General features: G+C 31.7%; 1 protein-coding gene across 9 annotated transcripts in view; it reads right to left on the reverse strand.

Moving 5' to 3' along the window:
• Window positions 1-16,219, reverse strand: part of NFAT5 (nuclear factor of activated T cells 5) — a 119,700-nt gene that overhangs the window by 43,293 nt on the left and 60,188 nt on the right. For 3 of the 9 annotated variants that reach the window (XM_014478490.2, XM_070388079.1, XM_014478489.2), the window contains 2 exons: window positions 15,769-15,894; window positions 3,886-4,444 (listed from right to left, as the gene is read on the reverse strand). In XM_014478490.2, coding sequence (XP_014333976.1) covers window positions 3,886-4,444; window positions 15,769-15,894 — 685 coding nt within the window. Of the gene's footprint in view, window positions 1-2,146; window positions 2,285-3,885; window positions 4,445-4,895; window positions 4,958-9,135; window positions 9,249-15,768; window positions 15,897-16,219 lie in introns of those variants that run through there. The other 6 variants (XM_070388084.1, XM_070388081.1, XM_070388082.1 and 3 more) reach the window with 6 other exon arrangements.

Here is a 16,219-nt window from a genome sequence, read left to right on the forward strand (position 1 = left end):
TTATGACTTCAAACATAGGTGGCTAAGCAGCCTAAAACCTAGCTCCAATGTTTACCTCTCCATTTTCTTTCCTTTTTTTTAATAAAGTTTTTTTTTTTTTAATATGTGGACTATTTAAAAACTCTATTGAATTTGTTACAATATAGCTTCTGTTTTATATTTTGGGTTTTTATTTTTTTGGCCTTGAGGTATGTGGGATCTTAGTTCCCTGACCAGGGATCAAACCTGCATCGCCTTCATTGGAAGGTGAAGTCTTAACCACTGGACTGTCAAGGAAGTCCCTACCCCTGTCATTTCTAATCAAATTGTTGCCTCAGTAGTCAATAATAAAGAGGGAAATGCTACATTCTCAGTGGAATTGGGACTGGGGTGAACACATGGCTAGGAAAGGGACAAAAGAATGGAGGGAAGAAGGGATGCAAAGGAATGCAGTCAGACTGACTGAGAAAAAGGGTTCAGGGTTCTGAGGGGGAAGTACTTTGCTCCATCATCTTCATATTCCTTAAATCTTGCACAAGTCCCAAAACAACAGAAGCTGAAAAATATTTGCTGATGAAGGCAAACTTGTTGATGAAGTTTGACATAATTAAGTCACAGATTACCTGTATAAGTAATTTAAAAGGCCCTGGAAGAAAAAATTCTATGAATAAAAGTATGGAATCAAAGTCAGAACAAAGGGCAATAAATTCTATTTTTTCATTATTCTGGGTAGAAACTCAAATCTTTGCAGTGAATACAGTATTTTGCATGTGAAATTCTATAGTGATACTGTTTTTTAATCATTTGAAAAATCAAAGCAGGGACTCCTCTGGCAGTCCAGTGGTTAAGACTGTGCTCCCAGTGCAGGGGGCGAGGGTTTGATCCCTGGTTGGGGAACAAAGATCCCACATGCTGCACAGTGTGGTCAAAAAAAATTTTATTTATTTAAAAATCAAAGCAAAAATATTCACTCAAACCATATAAAAACATCCCCAAATATGCACTGAAAGGGACTAAAATTAGTTGTATTGATTTACTAGATTATAGATTATTTCTTGTCTTCCTTTTTTCTGCATTTTTCAAATGTTTGTAACTAATATCTATTAACTTTACAATGAAAAATGGAAGACTTTTAGTCTGAAATATAAGAAAACGGTAGCACATCATTAATTTGGCAAGATATGGCTTGTATTCACTTATGGTAGCCAAAGCAATATTTATGAGGATAAATAAGATACTAAGCTTGATTATTTCAATAAAACATTTCATTTGGGATGAAAACTATTAAGGTAATGAAGTATACACATTATGGTTTAAAGAACAACACATGTAATCAGTTTCTGAAATGATACTTTTAAAAGCCCTTAAAACTAACTTTATTCTCTAGGTTTAAATGTAAAAATGGAATACACACATATTTAGATATCAGGCTGTGTAAAACTGAACATCAACTAATTATTAGAAAAGTATTCATTCAAATTACTAATTTTTAATGCTTTATGGCTTAAAGAAAAAATAAGAAAATAGCAGCTATTTGTATGGGATTTTACTTTTAAATTGACTATCTAAAAAGAAAATCCACTATCTTGCCATATTCCATTCAGAAGTCTTAAAATGATAATTTAATTCCTCTGTGCTGCACATCATTCTGGTTGCCTGTCACAAAAATAATTTTTACTACAAAATCCCTAAAACAGTTTCACATATATCATATCTTAATCTCTAGGAATATCTAGAAGAGACACTGGGCTACTGATTCTCAGGATATTTAGGTGAAGAATTTAAGAAAAATATGGGATGCTTAAATAACTGAGTAGTTTTTTAAAAATAGTTTTGTTTTCTTAGCAAATTCTTTCATTTAACATTTTAATTATACAAAATGCTATTTCCATCTTGAAGATAAATAAAAACTGCTGTACCAAAATATTTTAAAGTCTATTTTCTATAACGTAGCTTTATATAAATTGAAATTTTATGGCAAAATTTCTTTCATTTTCTAACATCTATGAACTCTTTTTTTGAGATCCTCTTAACAATTGTTTCCAAAGACCTAATTTTTTTATATTTACATATGGTTTTATCCTTTCCTCAATATAGTTCTTATAAATTCAAAGTTTAAACTTCTTCCATCATTTTCATAGGCTAGTGTCAAATGTTTTTCCATTACCTAAGAAGCTGGACATTTCTTCTGCTGCTTGATGAGTTTCTGTTCCATGAATTATTTCATGAGAGATTGTGTCTTGACAAATGTTATTATACTTTCCCTGGGTAACCTCAAATCATTTCTAAGATATATCTATCATACAAAAGCAGAAGCAGAAAAGACGTATGTCAAGATATCTTTTTAACAGCAACTGCAAATCATGTGTGTTGACTAACTGTTAAGTCAAAATTTTATTTGTTCTTCATCTGAACTTTAACATTTTTTCAGTATAAAAATGAAAATCTCTCTTATGGAACTTAAAAAAAAAAAAAAAAAACCACTTTCTCCACAGAAGCCCAAATAAACACATACCTGTATTTAATGATAGACACATATGAACCTTCTATATCTATGCTACTATGTTTCAGAGCATTATTCTACAGGTTATAGTTATACAAAATGTCCTACAATTGTTGACTCTGCTAACAGCAATACTTTTGGAAAGGGTATATAAATATTTTTTAGATAATTTCCTAACCTGGACTTTATAAAAATGAAAAATATTTAAATGGGCATTTTTATTTAACTACATCACCCCAAAGGAGTAATGGGCATTTTTTATGTAACTTCATCACCCCAAAGGAGTTTTAGATGAGAGCAGAGAAGAGAGCAGTACAGAATAATCATTGCTTAAATGGTAGATATTACTTTTAAAATATACTCAGAAAATATTTAAGGACAAGTTTAAGAAACACTAAAGATATTCTAACTCTCAATCAGATTTTTATCTAAAAATCCACCAGTGATGTAATCAAATAATGAACCAATCAAAAGCATCTCCATCATATTCTGTGACAACCTAAAATTGTAGGAGATCCTGGTCAACTAAAAGACCATCCAAAAAAAGTAATCTCTCAAGATCCAGTAAGTTAAACTTTATCAAACTACGTTGAATATACTGCAGGAAAATGTAATCAGAAGTCTAGCAATTAAATGTTACAATGAAAGTATCAAAGGAATTGGAAAGTCATAGGGTTCTGTACTTTAGAAGTGAACGTTTTATAGTATAGCTACTGAAATATATCTAGTATGTGTTGTAAACTGGCAGAAATGAATGAAAAATCAAAATAGGTACCATGATTCTGTTCTATTACCCTTTAAATACCCAGAATCACAGAAAAAAAGTGATCTATTTATTTTTAAAGAAATCCTAAACTGGCAAAATATATTAAACAAAAAGCTTAAAATAAATACATGAATCTAAATTGAGACTCAAACTATCAATTTAGTTTTTTGTTTTCATCAAATAAAAGGAAAATAAGGTCTTCACAAAAATGGAAATAAACTGAATCATATGGGGGAGACAATGTGAAAGAGAAAACAAATTAGCCCTCTGTAAAAGTCTGTTTTAGCTAGAGCCATTACATTACTAGTTATCTCAATGAGTAAAAATATTTAAAAAATCTTTTAAAATATAAATTCATCTGAAATTTAAGTTACTTCTTAAACAGATTATTTTCATTTTCTACTACTTAATCATACCCTTACTAAGATATCTACTGGCAAAATCTGCTGGTATTTTATTATCTTCTCTTGTGAAACCTGATCATTTTAAGTTAAAATTTTCATGTTTATCAATGATAAAATTAGTATCTTTGCTTTAGATGCAAACTTGAGCTGAGCAATTAAGAAAAATGAGGAATGACTTATTTTTTTGTTTTGCATAATGGTGAGAGAACTTTAAAAAAAATGTGAATACCAACCCATTTCCTGCTTTTGAGCTGCCTTTGTTGTCCGTGGTAAGCTGAGAAAGCACATAGTGAGGTGCTTTGGCACTGTCGGCATCAAATATATCCATATTAGATTCTTCACAATCTCGTCGTTTGACCCCCGGCCTCTGCTTTGGATTTCGTTTTCGTGATTTACGAGGTACCTCAGTGTTATCATTGTAGGAACTGGTGCTCATGTTACTGAAGTTGGAGGGGGAATCCTCCATCCACATACTGCAGCTCTGCTCAGATTCCAATCCACACCCCTCATCCTGGCAGGACATCCGACTGTTATCCAGCAAGTCCTCAGGTGGTGGTGAGATGTACAAGACTGTGTGCCTCTTCGGTGTTGATGGATGCTGCTGAACTGTGTTACTGGTTAACTGCTTTTCACTTACCCCTCGGTTACTTACCCCCAAGGCTGAGGAGCAGCTCTCGACTTGCATAGCCTTGCTGTCGGTGACTGAGGTAGAATAAATGGTAGGGCTGGAAGAGGTGGTAAAGGAGCTGCAAGCACCGCCCATGGAGGAAGAGGAGGGAGCTGAAGAAGCATCTGCAGTGTACAATTTAAGAGTAAATACACTATACATGTTTTCACCTACGCTGGCTAGCAGTCCCAATGAAAAGTGATTTGTGAACTGATTGTTTTCCCCATAATGAATAGTTGGAATTTGGTTAAGTTTTAGAATATAAATGCTTCAAGCAATACAAGGCCTAAAAATGCACAATTTAAAAAAAATGCCAAAATAGCATTATTTTACTTGTTATAATTGATAAGATTTTAAAAAATCTAATTTAATGTTTTAGGCTGTAAAGCAAGAACAAAGCTTTTATTGCCTCAGCTGGATATTTCTATTGAATTTTAATCATTTAAAATAATAAAAAAAAACCCCAATATGAAATATATGCTTGTGGTCCACATTCAATGCCAATTAAATAATTCATTATAGAATTTGAAAAGTGGGACTGTGCTTAGCCACAAAATATTAAAATAAGTTTCTAACCTATGAAGCAGAGAACTACAGGTCATTTTTAATGCAGACACTCCCTGCTTCAGAGGCAAATCCTGGAATAAAAATATGAGAAAATAAATGAGAAAAGAGCTGCTGATTATTCCAGATATCAATTATAAAATGAGAAATAAATAGAAAAAATATATAATCAACTGACTTGGAGGCAAAATGGAACTGGTACCGTCACTACAATTATTTTAAAATCTAGAAGAATAAAAATGAAAAAGGTTTGATTTGGAACAGGCTGGGCTGTAGAAGATAAGCAAGTTAACCCTACTGAGGGTCTCCAGAAGTTGGAAGTGGCAGTTCAAAACCATGATCTCTAATAATACCATCCTTTGTGGCAGAATGAAAAACAGAGGAAGGACTTATTAATGGATGGATTTTTCTTGTAAAGTACTTGATTACACATTCAGCACTTGGTTACCACTGTCCATTTACTCTCTCTTTAAAAGGTCTACTTGATTTGAACTATTAAGGGAATTTCTTCAGGTGAGTAAACAGTCAATTTTATTGACTGAAGTCTAACGAAAGAGTTGAACAGGAAAAAAAATCTCTGGAGAGAATCAGAATTATTAATAGTTCTTATAAAAAGGTTTTTTATAAAATCATTTCCCTTGCCTATGCCTAACCAAAAAAGTCGAAAGTAGGTCTTTTCAAAATGTGTGGCCACTGGCAGATCAGTTCATTGAAAAATACAACTATTAAACCCTTTAACAACATAATCTATGGAAGCACACTTATGTTACAGTTGGAAGTTATCAGTCCTATACAATTTTATCGTGTATAAGATACAGAAGGGTTTATAATCATAAACATATACAAAAATGAAAATAGGCAACATGGACAACTAAAAATATGTTTAAATTGAAATTAATTTTTATCTATACCATGTATGCTACTGTTTTATAGTGGCATGATAAAATTTAAAACTGTGATGTCCAGTTACTAGAATTGCAACATCCACATTAATTATGTAAAGAGTGAAATGTAAGAATGCCAATGTTCAGACAATCAAAAGCCAAGTGCCAAAGATCTATTTTTAAATTGAAAAAATGCACCAAAACACTCAAATCATTGAAAGAACTAAATTCATCCATAATTTTTCACTGCTGTCAAGGCTGAAGAATACTGTTACTAATGTTAGCCATAAATAATGTAATCTACATAATGCCACATGGAAAGATTTTCTCAACTACCATGAGTTAAGGCACTTAATGCAATTAGATGATACCAGTTCCATTTTCCAGTTTGTATCCTTGTCAAATGCAGTAGTTGAAATTGGAAAAATTCAGTCACTTTAACTGCATTCCAATTTAAAGAAAAATTTTATCACTTTTGTATCATGCATTAATGCAATGTTTTCTTAGTAAATAAATATTTTAAAAGATTTGTAAAAACTACAAAATTCTAGATACTAATGTCAGTGACAGTTTAGGAGCTGATTTGTAGCCACTTTGGGTTTAAATAACAAGGTTTTCCTTATTTTTTTGAAAAATATGACAATTCATTTTAGAAAAGATAAAAAAGGTATTATGTCTAACATTCCTCCATCTGTTCCAACTATTGGCAAAAAAGAAACTACATGTTGTTGTATGTATGAGCCTATGTTCATTATTTTCAGAAAAATACAAGTATGCAGCATGCAATATTTGCAGTGGAACACACAAAGCATGCAACATGAATGCTGTGAACTTGTATTTCTAAAAAGACATTTTCTCCCACCCACTCTTTGAATCTAGGTACCATGCAAATGAGAATGCAGAATATGAACATCTCAGGGATCCCTGTCCATGAAAGACAGAAAGTTAGGTAAAATGTAATCATGAACTCAAAAGTAAGTTATATGATACTTATGAATTTAATATGCAAGATATAATCTAGCATTGCTCTTTAAAAGCATGTGTGATTAAATCTTGCAAGTCTTATTTCAAAATCATGGTTATAAAACCCAATTGATATAACTGTACATAAATATCTGTTCTGGGACAGGTATGCCAAACTGTGATATCATACCCTACATAAGTTAAAATATTCTCTACATTTTCCATGGACATCTAACACACATTTTGAATATTATACCTGCAGTTTCCTGGATATACTTATTAAATTAAAAAGTTCATGAGCACAAAACTATTAAAGCTGAAAACATAAACTGTCAAAAGACAGTAGCAAGCATCTTTAATTTTTTAAATTATTTTTTAAAGGTTACCTCAGTTCGATCCTAAATTACTAAAGTTCTCCTTATTTTAAGAACATAATGAATATAAGACAATTTTTTGAATTATAAAACTCTTTACAATAGTATCATTGTTCCTCTGATGCTTAATGAAGATGGTGTATAAAACCCTTCACAAAAGCATGTTACATTTTGGTTAGGAAAACATCACCTAAGTGCATTAATAATGCCAGGTGAGGTGGTAAAGTAAGGGGTAAGAACTATGGGCCCCTAGAAAGCATGGACAACATCTTTCTCATCTTAGACTCCCCAGACACGTAACATACTATGACTTCCATGTAGTAAAAATTCTACTTTTTAATTAAATTGATTTACGGGAAGGTCAGTATTTCCTATGTATGCTGAGTTACATTAAACTGGTAAATAAATGTACCCATGTGTTAATAATAGACACATATCAGGTTTAAAAAAAAAAGATTTACTACTCAAAATGCTTAGACTATATCTTACTATAGCAACATTATCTGCTACAGGAAAAGTCTGGAAGTAACTTAAAAGAGTTTAGAGGTAACTTACTTACTATTTCTACAAAAATGTGCTAAGAATCTTCTTTCTTAAAACTCAGATATAAGTCAAGCGACTTACTTGTGTGCATGCATGCTCAGTCGTGTATGACTCTTTGCAACCCTAAAGACTGTAGCCTGTCAAGGTCTCTGTCTATGGCATTTTCCAGGCAATACTGGAGTGGGTTGCCATTTCCTCCTCCAGGGGCTCTTCCCAACCCAGGGATCGAACCCACACCTGCTGCAGGTGGATTCTTTACCACTGAGCCACCTGGGAAGCCCCTACATACTTGTGTATTAATCGATAAATTTACTAAAAAATGTAGCAAACTCTTAATATTATCTATTAAAAATAAATGCATAAAATAATAGCAAGAACATTTTAGATTTCAAATCTGTGGATGAAGAGCCAAGGATACAGAATGCCAACTGTAAAGTAATACATGGATTTTTGACTGTGCTAAGGGACAGCACCCCTACTCACTTCAACCCTCTGTCATTCAAGGGTCAACTGTATTATTAATTTGTTTGGAAAGATGAAAATGGAGTTTTAAATGATACTACATAGAGAAACCCATGTATATTTTACACAGTTTGCTTAAATTACATTTTAAAATTGAGAACTATTAGTTCTAGATTTGTAAACAAGAAATTAAATTATCACATCATTTCAGTGCTTTAAATACCATAAAAAAGAGATGATACTTTGTGGACCTAACTAAACTTTTTATAGAAAGCTATGAAATTAGAAACATTCTTTAAAGTCCTCAAAAGAAACAAATACCTTTCACTGATTTTTAAAAATATAACAGAAATGACATTTAACTAAACTTCCAAGATAAAAATGTGGTCTCTAGTATTTAAATATGCACTTATATTGTATAACTTTTCAATATCAGTGCAAAATCAGTTGAGTTTCCTTAAAAAAAAAAAAAAAAGCCATAAAAATTTACAAGTGTGCTAAGTGAACCCAATAGTGGAACGGAGAAGGAGTAAACAAGACTGCTCAGAAAATAGTAATAAAAAACAACACAGGTTATCTGGAAACCATTTCTGATCTAAAACACTTACTGTTCAGCCTAAGTTATTCTTTTTAAGTATTTCATTTTTCTTACTGGTAACAATGACTTCAAATCTAAACATTTTGTTTGATAAAAGTCACCAGATATAAGAACATATTTTCAGATCAAAGAAGAAAGATATTGACAGAAAAAATTTTATAAGGCCAACATTCATGTTGCCAAGGGATTGAAAAATCTAGAACACACAAAGTGGCTGCAAACCTGCTTTGTCAACACCTTACATGCCAACCTTCATTTTCTACTTTTCTTCTTCTTCTTAAAATATTAACGTAAAGTTTAAAACTTTACATAAAGCTTTAGTTTCAATCAGTATCAATTCACTATTTAGAAACAAAAAAAGAAAGGAAGGAAGGAAGAAAGAAAGAAAGAAAAAAAGACTTATGAAGAAGTCTGAAAACGAGACCGACCTATACCCTGGGTGAGATTGGATGGGTTAAGTGTCTCTGGCACTATTTGTCTTCACTATTGACAGACACTGTCACACAACCCACCACACGATGCCTGTCTCTGAATGGCGAAGCTAGAATGCAAGTTAAGTGTATTAATAGAAAAAACAACTAGCATCCCAGCATATAAAATAAGCAATCCAGATTACTTTACCAAAAAACAAAAATGAAAACAAAACAGAAAAAAAACCCCAAAACCCAAAAATCATAGTGTCTACCATTTAATTTACATGTTTAAAACAGTTTCAATTTCTCATTTGTACTTTTCCCACCCAACATAAGTTTATATGTTACAATAAGCAATGTTTTAAAACAGACTTTTAAAAATTAAATTATTAATACCCAAATAAATGCATATGGGGAAATTTCTTATTCAAAATTTTTGTTAACTCATATTCACCAATTTGCTCTTTTGTTTACTAATGCAATCTAATCCATAAGCCAGAATGTTTTAAGTGTTTTTAAACTGTTCCCTTACCCAAATTTCCTTAAAGAGCAGAAAATGTTATGTTCTGACAAATACACAAAAGCAGAAAAAAAAAATTTACAGCAAAAGAGTATTTTCATTTCTCAGGCCAGCTTCCAAACACTTCTTCATACCCCTCCCCGGCAAAGTTACTAATGTACACTTAAAAAAATTTTTTTTTAATTTAAAAAAATGTTTGCCTGTACTACACAGCATGTGGAATCTTAGTTCCAAACTAGGGATCGAACCCATGTCTCTGCCCTGGAAGCTTGGCGTCTTACCACTGAACTGCCAGAGAAGTTCTAATCTATACTTTTAAATTAGATATGCTGCTGTGCATAAAATGCTTGATCCCAGTGGCTCTATTTTGTAAAAAATTAGCTCTACTGCTGAAACTGAAAGGTTTGTTACTGATTTACTACAGACCATCCTTTTCTCCTCCAGTTCATCAAATTGCCAGTCAGAATTCTAATACTATACAATTAACTACTCTCCCACTTTTAATCTAAATTCTCCTAAAATAATTATTTTTACCTTGTCTGAGTGCCATTTATGAATATATTCACATAATATTTATTAATAATGTTTATTGAAAAATAAAATGCTTACAACATTTGCAAATGTCCTGACACTTAGAGCAATGTTTTTAAAATATGTATTTTGTCCTATTCAATCCTAAGTATATAAGCACAGGGTAAAAGAGGTACTAAGTACACATTATACAATTTATTTTTTAAATCTTCTCGGAAGAGAAAGATGCCTTCTATCATCCAGTGATTTAAATACTACTAGGTAGCATCAATCATTGATATTATCCTCACCCTCAAATAATTTAAACACAATAGGGAATAACTATACTAGCTGACAACTGTATTTGTTGTTGTCAAAGACCCCAGGAAGAACAGGTTTAAAAAAAATAGACAGCAATTATACTACCTGAAAGGTAATGTTTACTTGAAGACAAAAAGAGATTACCATCACATTAACTTAAGGACTAGAGAGAAAAAGCAGCTCTGAGGGATGCTATTTGAAGGTCACTTCAATGCTTTATCATATAATACATTTTAAAATAGTTTAGATTAAATAATAAGGCACTCCAGCCAACACCAGTCCAATGTCTTCACACTTCTTTTTTTAGAAGTGACCAAAAAAAGGAAAAGAAAATAGTTTTTGTATCATTAAAATCTTCTAACTTAATTATTCAGAATGGTTTTACAACTGGATCTGGATTAGAGTGTATATTAGATCCAACTGTAGATAAAATAAAACATCTAGACAAAAACCAAAAGCAATAAATTGCTCTACTAAAAAGTTGTGATAATCGTTCACCCAACTTTATTATTTAATTTTTTAAAAAGTGGGAAGAGCATTCTAGGAAGAATACTTAATTAGTCAAATTTGCAGAATCATCTCACTGGGAAATGTCTGTTCTCCCTATGATTCATCATCCTTCATCCATGTTTTTTTATTTACAAAGGTTCCTAGTGAGAGAGTGTCAACATTAAAGACTTGAGAGAGTGTCAACATTAAAAACTAACTCAGAGAGGAAATCCCACAGCTCATGTGTTGTCTGATACACAAAACTTCAAAATAATGTAAAAAGCAGAGTGAGAATGGAAAGAAACAAAACAAAGCTTAAAAACTTGTTTTTATAAAAATAAGATCTATTTTTTTAAAAACCTTACTAACAAATGAAAGGAGAAATCCATGTGGGAGGGAGGTCAATGTTCATCTAAACATTATTAATCATCAAGCAACATTAAGTATCTATCTTCTTAATAGCCTTAAAAAAGTTTTATTACTGTCCAGTTACAGGGGTAATATGAAAAATTTACTCAATTTCCACAAGATTCTGTCTATATGATAGAAATGATAAGATAGCCATCAGATTCATATTAGTTCTTTATGATTCCAAAGCTCAAGCTAATTTTACTGTATTTCACATATAGGAAAAGAAAAATAATGTCACAGAAATAGGTGAAGTCTCTTGTTACATTCTACCCTTATCAATTTCCCTCACTCTAGTACAGTTGGAGTGTCTTTATATATAACTAATTATTACAAAATGGTTATGGTAATACGTTTTGCTTACTATCAATCTTATTGGTAACATAAAAAAGTAAGCCCACTTCTGTACATTAACTTATTAATGTGAAATTCTACAAAACACAGGGAAAAAAGAAACTGTCTATTTGATATATGTATTTTCTCTATGAATGGTTGAGAATCTGTGCAGTTTCAAAATGCTATTTCTAAAACTCGGGTGACACAAAAATGTGCTTATTCTATCAGAAAATGAATAAATCACAATATTTATAAAAGCTGCTAGAAATTAAGAGAATAAAAAAGGTAAACATTTAGGGAATAAATCATTAATAAGCCATGTGTACTTTTTGTCAATGAAAATTTACAATATGGACAGTCTCCCAAATTGGTAATTGTTTCTGAATTAACCATTACGGTTCAAGTCTGCTGATGCTTTTTTCATTCTAATAATGCAGGTGTTAGTAAACATCTATACATAGGTCCATACACACATATTTCTATATGTATAAATATATGTATTTATGTGGAATTTTAAAAGATAGAATCCTACTCGGCAACATGTTTGTAACTGACTTCCTTTTGGAAGTGGTCCAGTTTTCTAGGAAAAGTAGGAATTGATCATATGGAATAACCAAGATCAATTCACCTTTCAGTTTACAACAATATCTTAATAAACCTGTTATTTAAGAAAAATACCTGCCATATCTCTTTAAAACCCCTAAATTCTAATGTGACTGTTTTAGTTCTTCTTAGTAATTCTTACTAATATATTTTAGTGTCTTATAACCTACACTATAGGATTAAAGAAACAACAAAAAGAATCCTTTCACAACTTGAATTTTTTATCTACTCCTTGAACAACTCCTTATTTTGCCAAAAAATATAATAAGTTCATGTGGATAACTTTATGTTAGAAAAATGGCCTCTGTCTTAATTATCAAAAACCTACAATATTCTTCAGGAAGTTTGTACCTTAAAACTTTTATACATTCACATATTGAATCTCAAACTACTAAGAAACTTTCTAGTGGGATAAAAACATATGTTTTTAAAAAATGGTTTAAAATACAAATTTCAGACTGCTGATATTCAACTACACCTCCAGACTGTGACACTGGCCCTCTAGAGAGGAGAGACATTGTGAGGAAGGAAGCCCTCTTTCCCCTACTCCCAGTCCAGGTTCTTACCAGACTAAAGATATTATAAATGACAGTATTAAAAGTGTGTATAATGTAGAGACAGGAAAGGAGGTTTCAGAGACATTCTTTTACCCAATATTCTGGATTGTGGATTAGCAGCATCATGTTTACTCAATCCTTCACTAATACGTAAAGGGAAAAAAATATAGATTGGCGAATCTGAGAAACACATTTTTAATAATTAAATAATTTTAAATGTACATGAATATCTATATGCCCAGTCTCTAAATTTTAAAATTTAAATTGATTCAGAATTTGTGAAACACAAACCTTTATGGCAGAACTAGAAGTCTGTTCCCACCAGGCCCTCATACCTGATAGCAGCCAATCCAGCTCCTTCAAAACTCTGAAGAATTAACTACATCAAGAGTCATCATTTTTATGCATTTCATATTAAAACAGCAAATGCTATAGATTAAAAAATAAATCACAAAAGTCTAAATTAATGTATCTTTCCCTAAATATCTAGTCTTTTGGCCAGAAAACACTGAGTAACTGGTAATTTACTCCAAAACTCTTTTTGACATTTATATCGCTAAGGATATTAATATGCCAAATTTTTAAAAAGCAACTCTAAATATATATACTAACTGAACTCCCTACAATAATTATTCTGCAATTTAAACTCTCTTACCTATAATGTTAGATGATGAAGGCTCTATCAATAAGACACTAGAATTCTAGAATGAGTCTATGTTGGTTAAAAGTAAATATGTGTAAAAAAAAAAAATTACAAATGGGTTTTAAATCACAGAAACTTTCTGTGTGTGAATATATGAAAATTGTCAAGGTCACCTCCTTACTCTTTTCACAATCTTACAATGTCAATAACTGCTTGATCTAATAAAAGACTATTACTTCAGAATACTTCCTTTAGTTAATTCTTGCTGCTAAGTTGCTTCAGTCGTGTCCGACTCTGTGCAACCCCATAGATGGCCTCCAACCAGGCTCCTCTGTCCCTGGGATTCTCCAGGCAAGAACACTGGAGTGGGGTGCCATTTCCTTCTCCAATGCATGAAAGTGAAAAGTCAAAGTGAAGTCACTCAGTCGTGTCCGACTCTTAGCGACCCCATGGACTGCAGCCTACCAGGCTCCTCCATCCATGGGATTTTCCAGGCAAGAGTACTGGAGTAGGGTGCCATTGCCTTCTCCGAGTTAATTCTTACTTTCATGATTTTTCAACTCAAAGCCTTCATTCTAATTTATCTGGAGAGGATTATGGAGGGAGAGAGGGAGAGAGGGAGGAAGGATCAACATTCCATCAGTGACTCAAATTCAAAAACTTTCAATATTTATATATAAAAACTTCTAAAACTGAGTTTGGTATTATTTAAAAGGAAGTGTTGTTCTTTTTCCAAATCTAGTTAACATTTTTCAGCTTTTAAAAGGAACTGGATCTACTGTCAACAGATGTTAAAAAGCACAGAAGAAACAGACTTTTAGTTCTATACAGATTCAAAATGGCTTTAAAAAAAAATCTCAAAAGATACAAAAGAAATCAGTTAGTCAATTTCTACCTGTGGATTTAAAGTGAAATATTTCATTTAAAAATTTTAAAAAATATTTTATTATCTGATACTATTTTAAAACTAAATACTTAAATTCCAGAAAAAAATATTCAGTGCATATAAAATGAAACCAGGTCATCTTTACAATTCAATTTCTAAAAAGTTCACGATTAAATCCACAGAATCTGTTAGAAAATGTCTGGCAACACATGAACAGTGAGCAGGGCTAGTATGTTTCTTGGCCATGGTTAAAGTTTTCCTGCCCTCAACAAGGAAGGCTGCAGATTACACTGTACGGCTCAGGGGAAATATTGGTACACAAAGTGACTGGACTTAGGTTAATGCAAATAAGAAAAATACCCAAAGTTCCACTTCAGTACCAATATTCTCATTTAAACCACAACCTTCCACTTCACTGTTCTCTTTGAAACAAAAAGAATTTACTGAAAACAGTCCTCTGATGGATTCTAAGTACCATTTTAAAAGACGAAAGGTATCATATTGGGCAAGAAACCTCTAATTAGTAAGAGACAGATAAAGCTTCAGAGTATGTACATATAATTTTCTAACTTTTTTTAAAAAACCAAACACACTTAGTAATCTGCAAACCCAACTAAAAAAAGAATTACAGTTGGGCAATCTAGTATTATTGAAAGCATTCTTATTATTTATCATAATCAAGACATTTTCCTATTAATTTATCTGTCAATCTTTTAATTCAGTAAAAATTTGAACCAATTTTATATAATTATAAAGTGTATGATTTGAGAGCTGATTAAAAATAAACTTGATAAATTTCAAACATTACTTTCCATACATTTTCACTAATATAAAAAAGTATCTTTATATAAACATTACATTCAAATCTTCCATTACTTTTGATTAAATTTAAAATAAGTGTAAGGTCACATATGTTTTTAAATGTAGGGAAAAGGTTATAGTAACATGCTACCAACCAAAAAAACACTTGGTGCTTGAGTCCTTTTTCAGATTACACGAAATAAAACATTTTCCCCTTGGAGCAAACTTTCAAAAATAACTGTTTTATAGACTCAAATGTAATTTTCTATCCACAGCTTGTTATTTAATAACTTTATTATGTGCAGTCAACCAAAGAGCTTTAAACTCACTCCCATAGTTGAAGATAAGATCCATTCTGGGAGATGGATCTAACAGATGTGCCAATATGAAATTTTAAGAAATAATAAATGTATAAAAGTATTTTATAGAAAAATTTTAATGTTAAAAGTATGTATTTTAAAACCTCCTGAAACAAACCCTCAAATCACACTCTTTAATACAAATTTTGCCAGCACTGTTCATGTTGACCAGATAATGCTTTAGTTTTCTTTAAAAAGTAAAATGAAATGCATACCAGCAGCAACTACAGCTGGAGGAGGCGAGCCTGCCTCACCACCACTTGTCTGACTCATTGATGCTACAGGTGTTTCTCTAGATGGAGGTAACTGTAACTCCTTTGGGAGAAGATCATAGACAGATTCTGTTGGGAGAAAGAGAAAAAATTTTTATGAGCACAAAATTAATGTTTTTCCACTCACAAGAATTATATTATTCATACACACACACACTAAACTTCATGTAATTACTGTTGTAAAAATTATTAGCAAACATTTTTGTTTTATTATAATTTTAGTGAAAGGCACAATGAACTTTCCATTCATTCTGACTCCCATTTTCTTCTTGGCTTTTCCTTTCATGCTGATGATATACAGAAAAAGTTACCAAATTTTTTAAACCATATAAAACTAGGCAGTAGAGACGCCAAATAACACAAGATGCTCCAAAATCTCTGTTTAAAAAAAAAA

Source organism: Bos mutus, chromosome 18, assembly GCF_027580195.1.
Source record: "Bos mutus isolate GX-2022 chromosome 18, NWIPB_WYAK_1.1, whole genome shotgun sequence".
NCBI lineage: Eukaryota > Metazoa > Chordata > Mammalia > Artiodactyla > Bovidae > Bos > Bos mutus.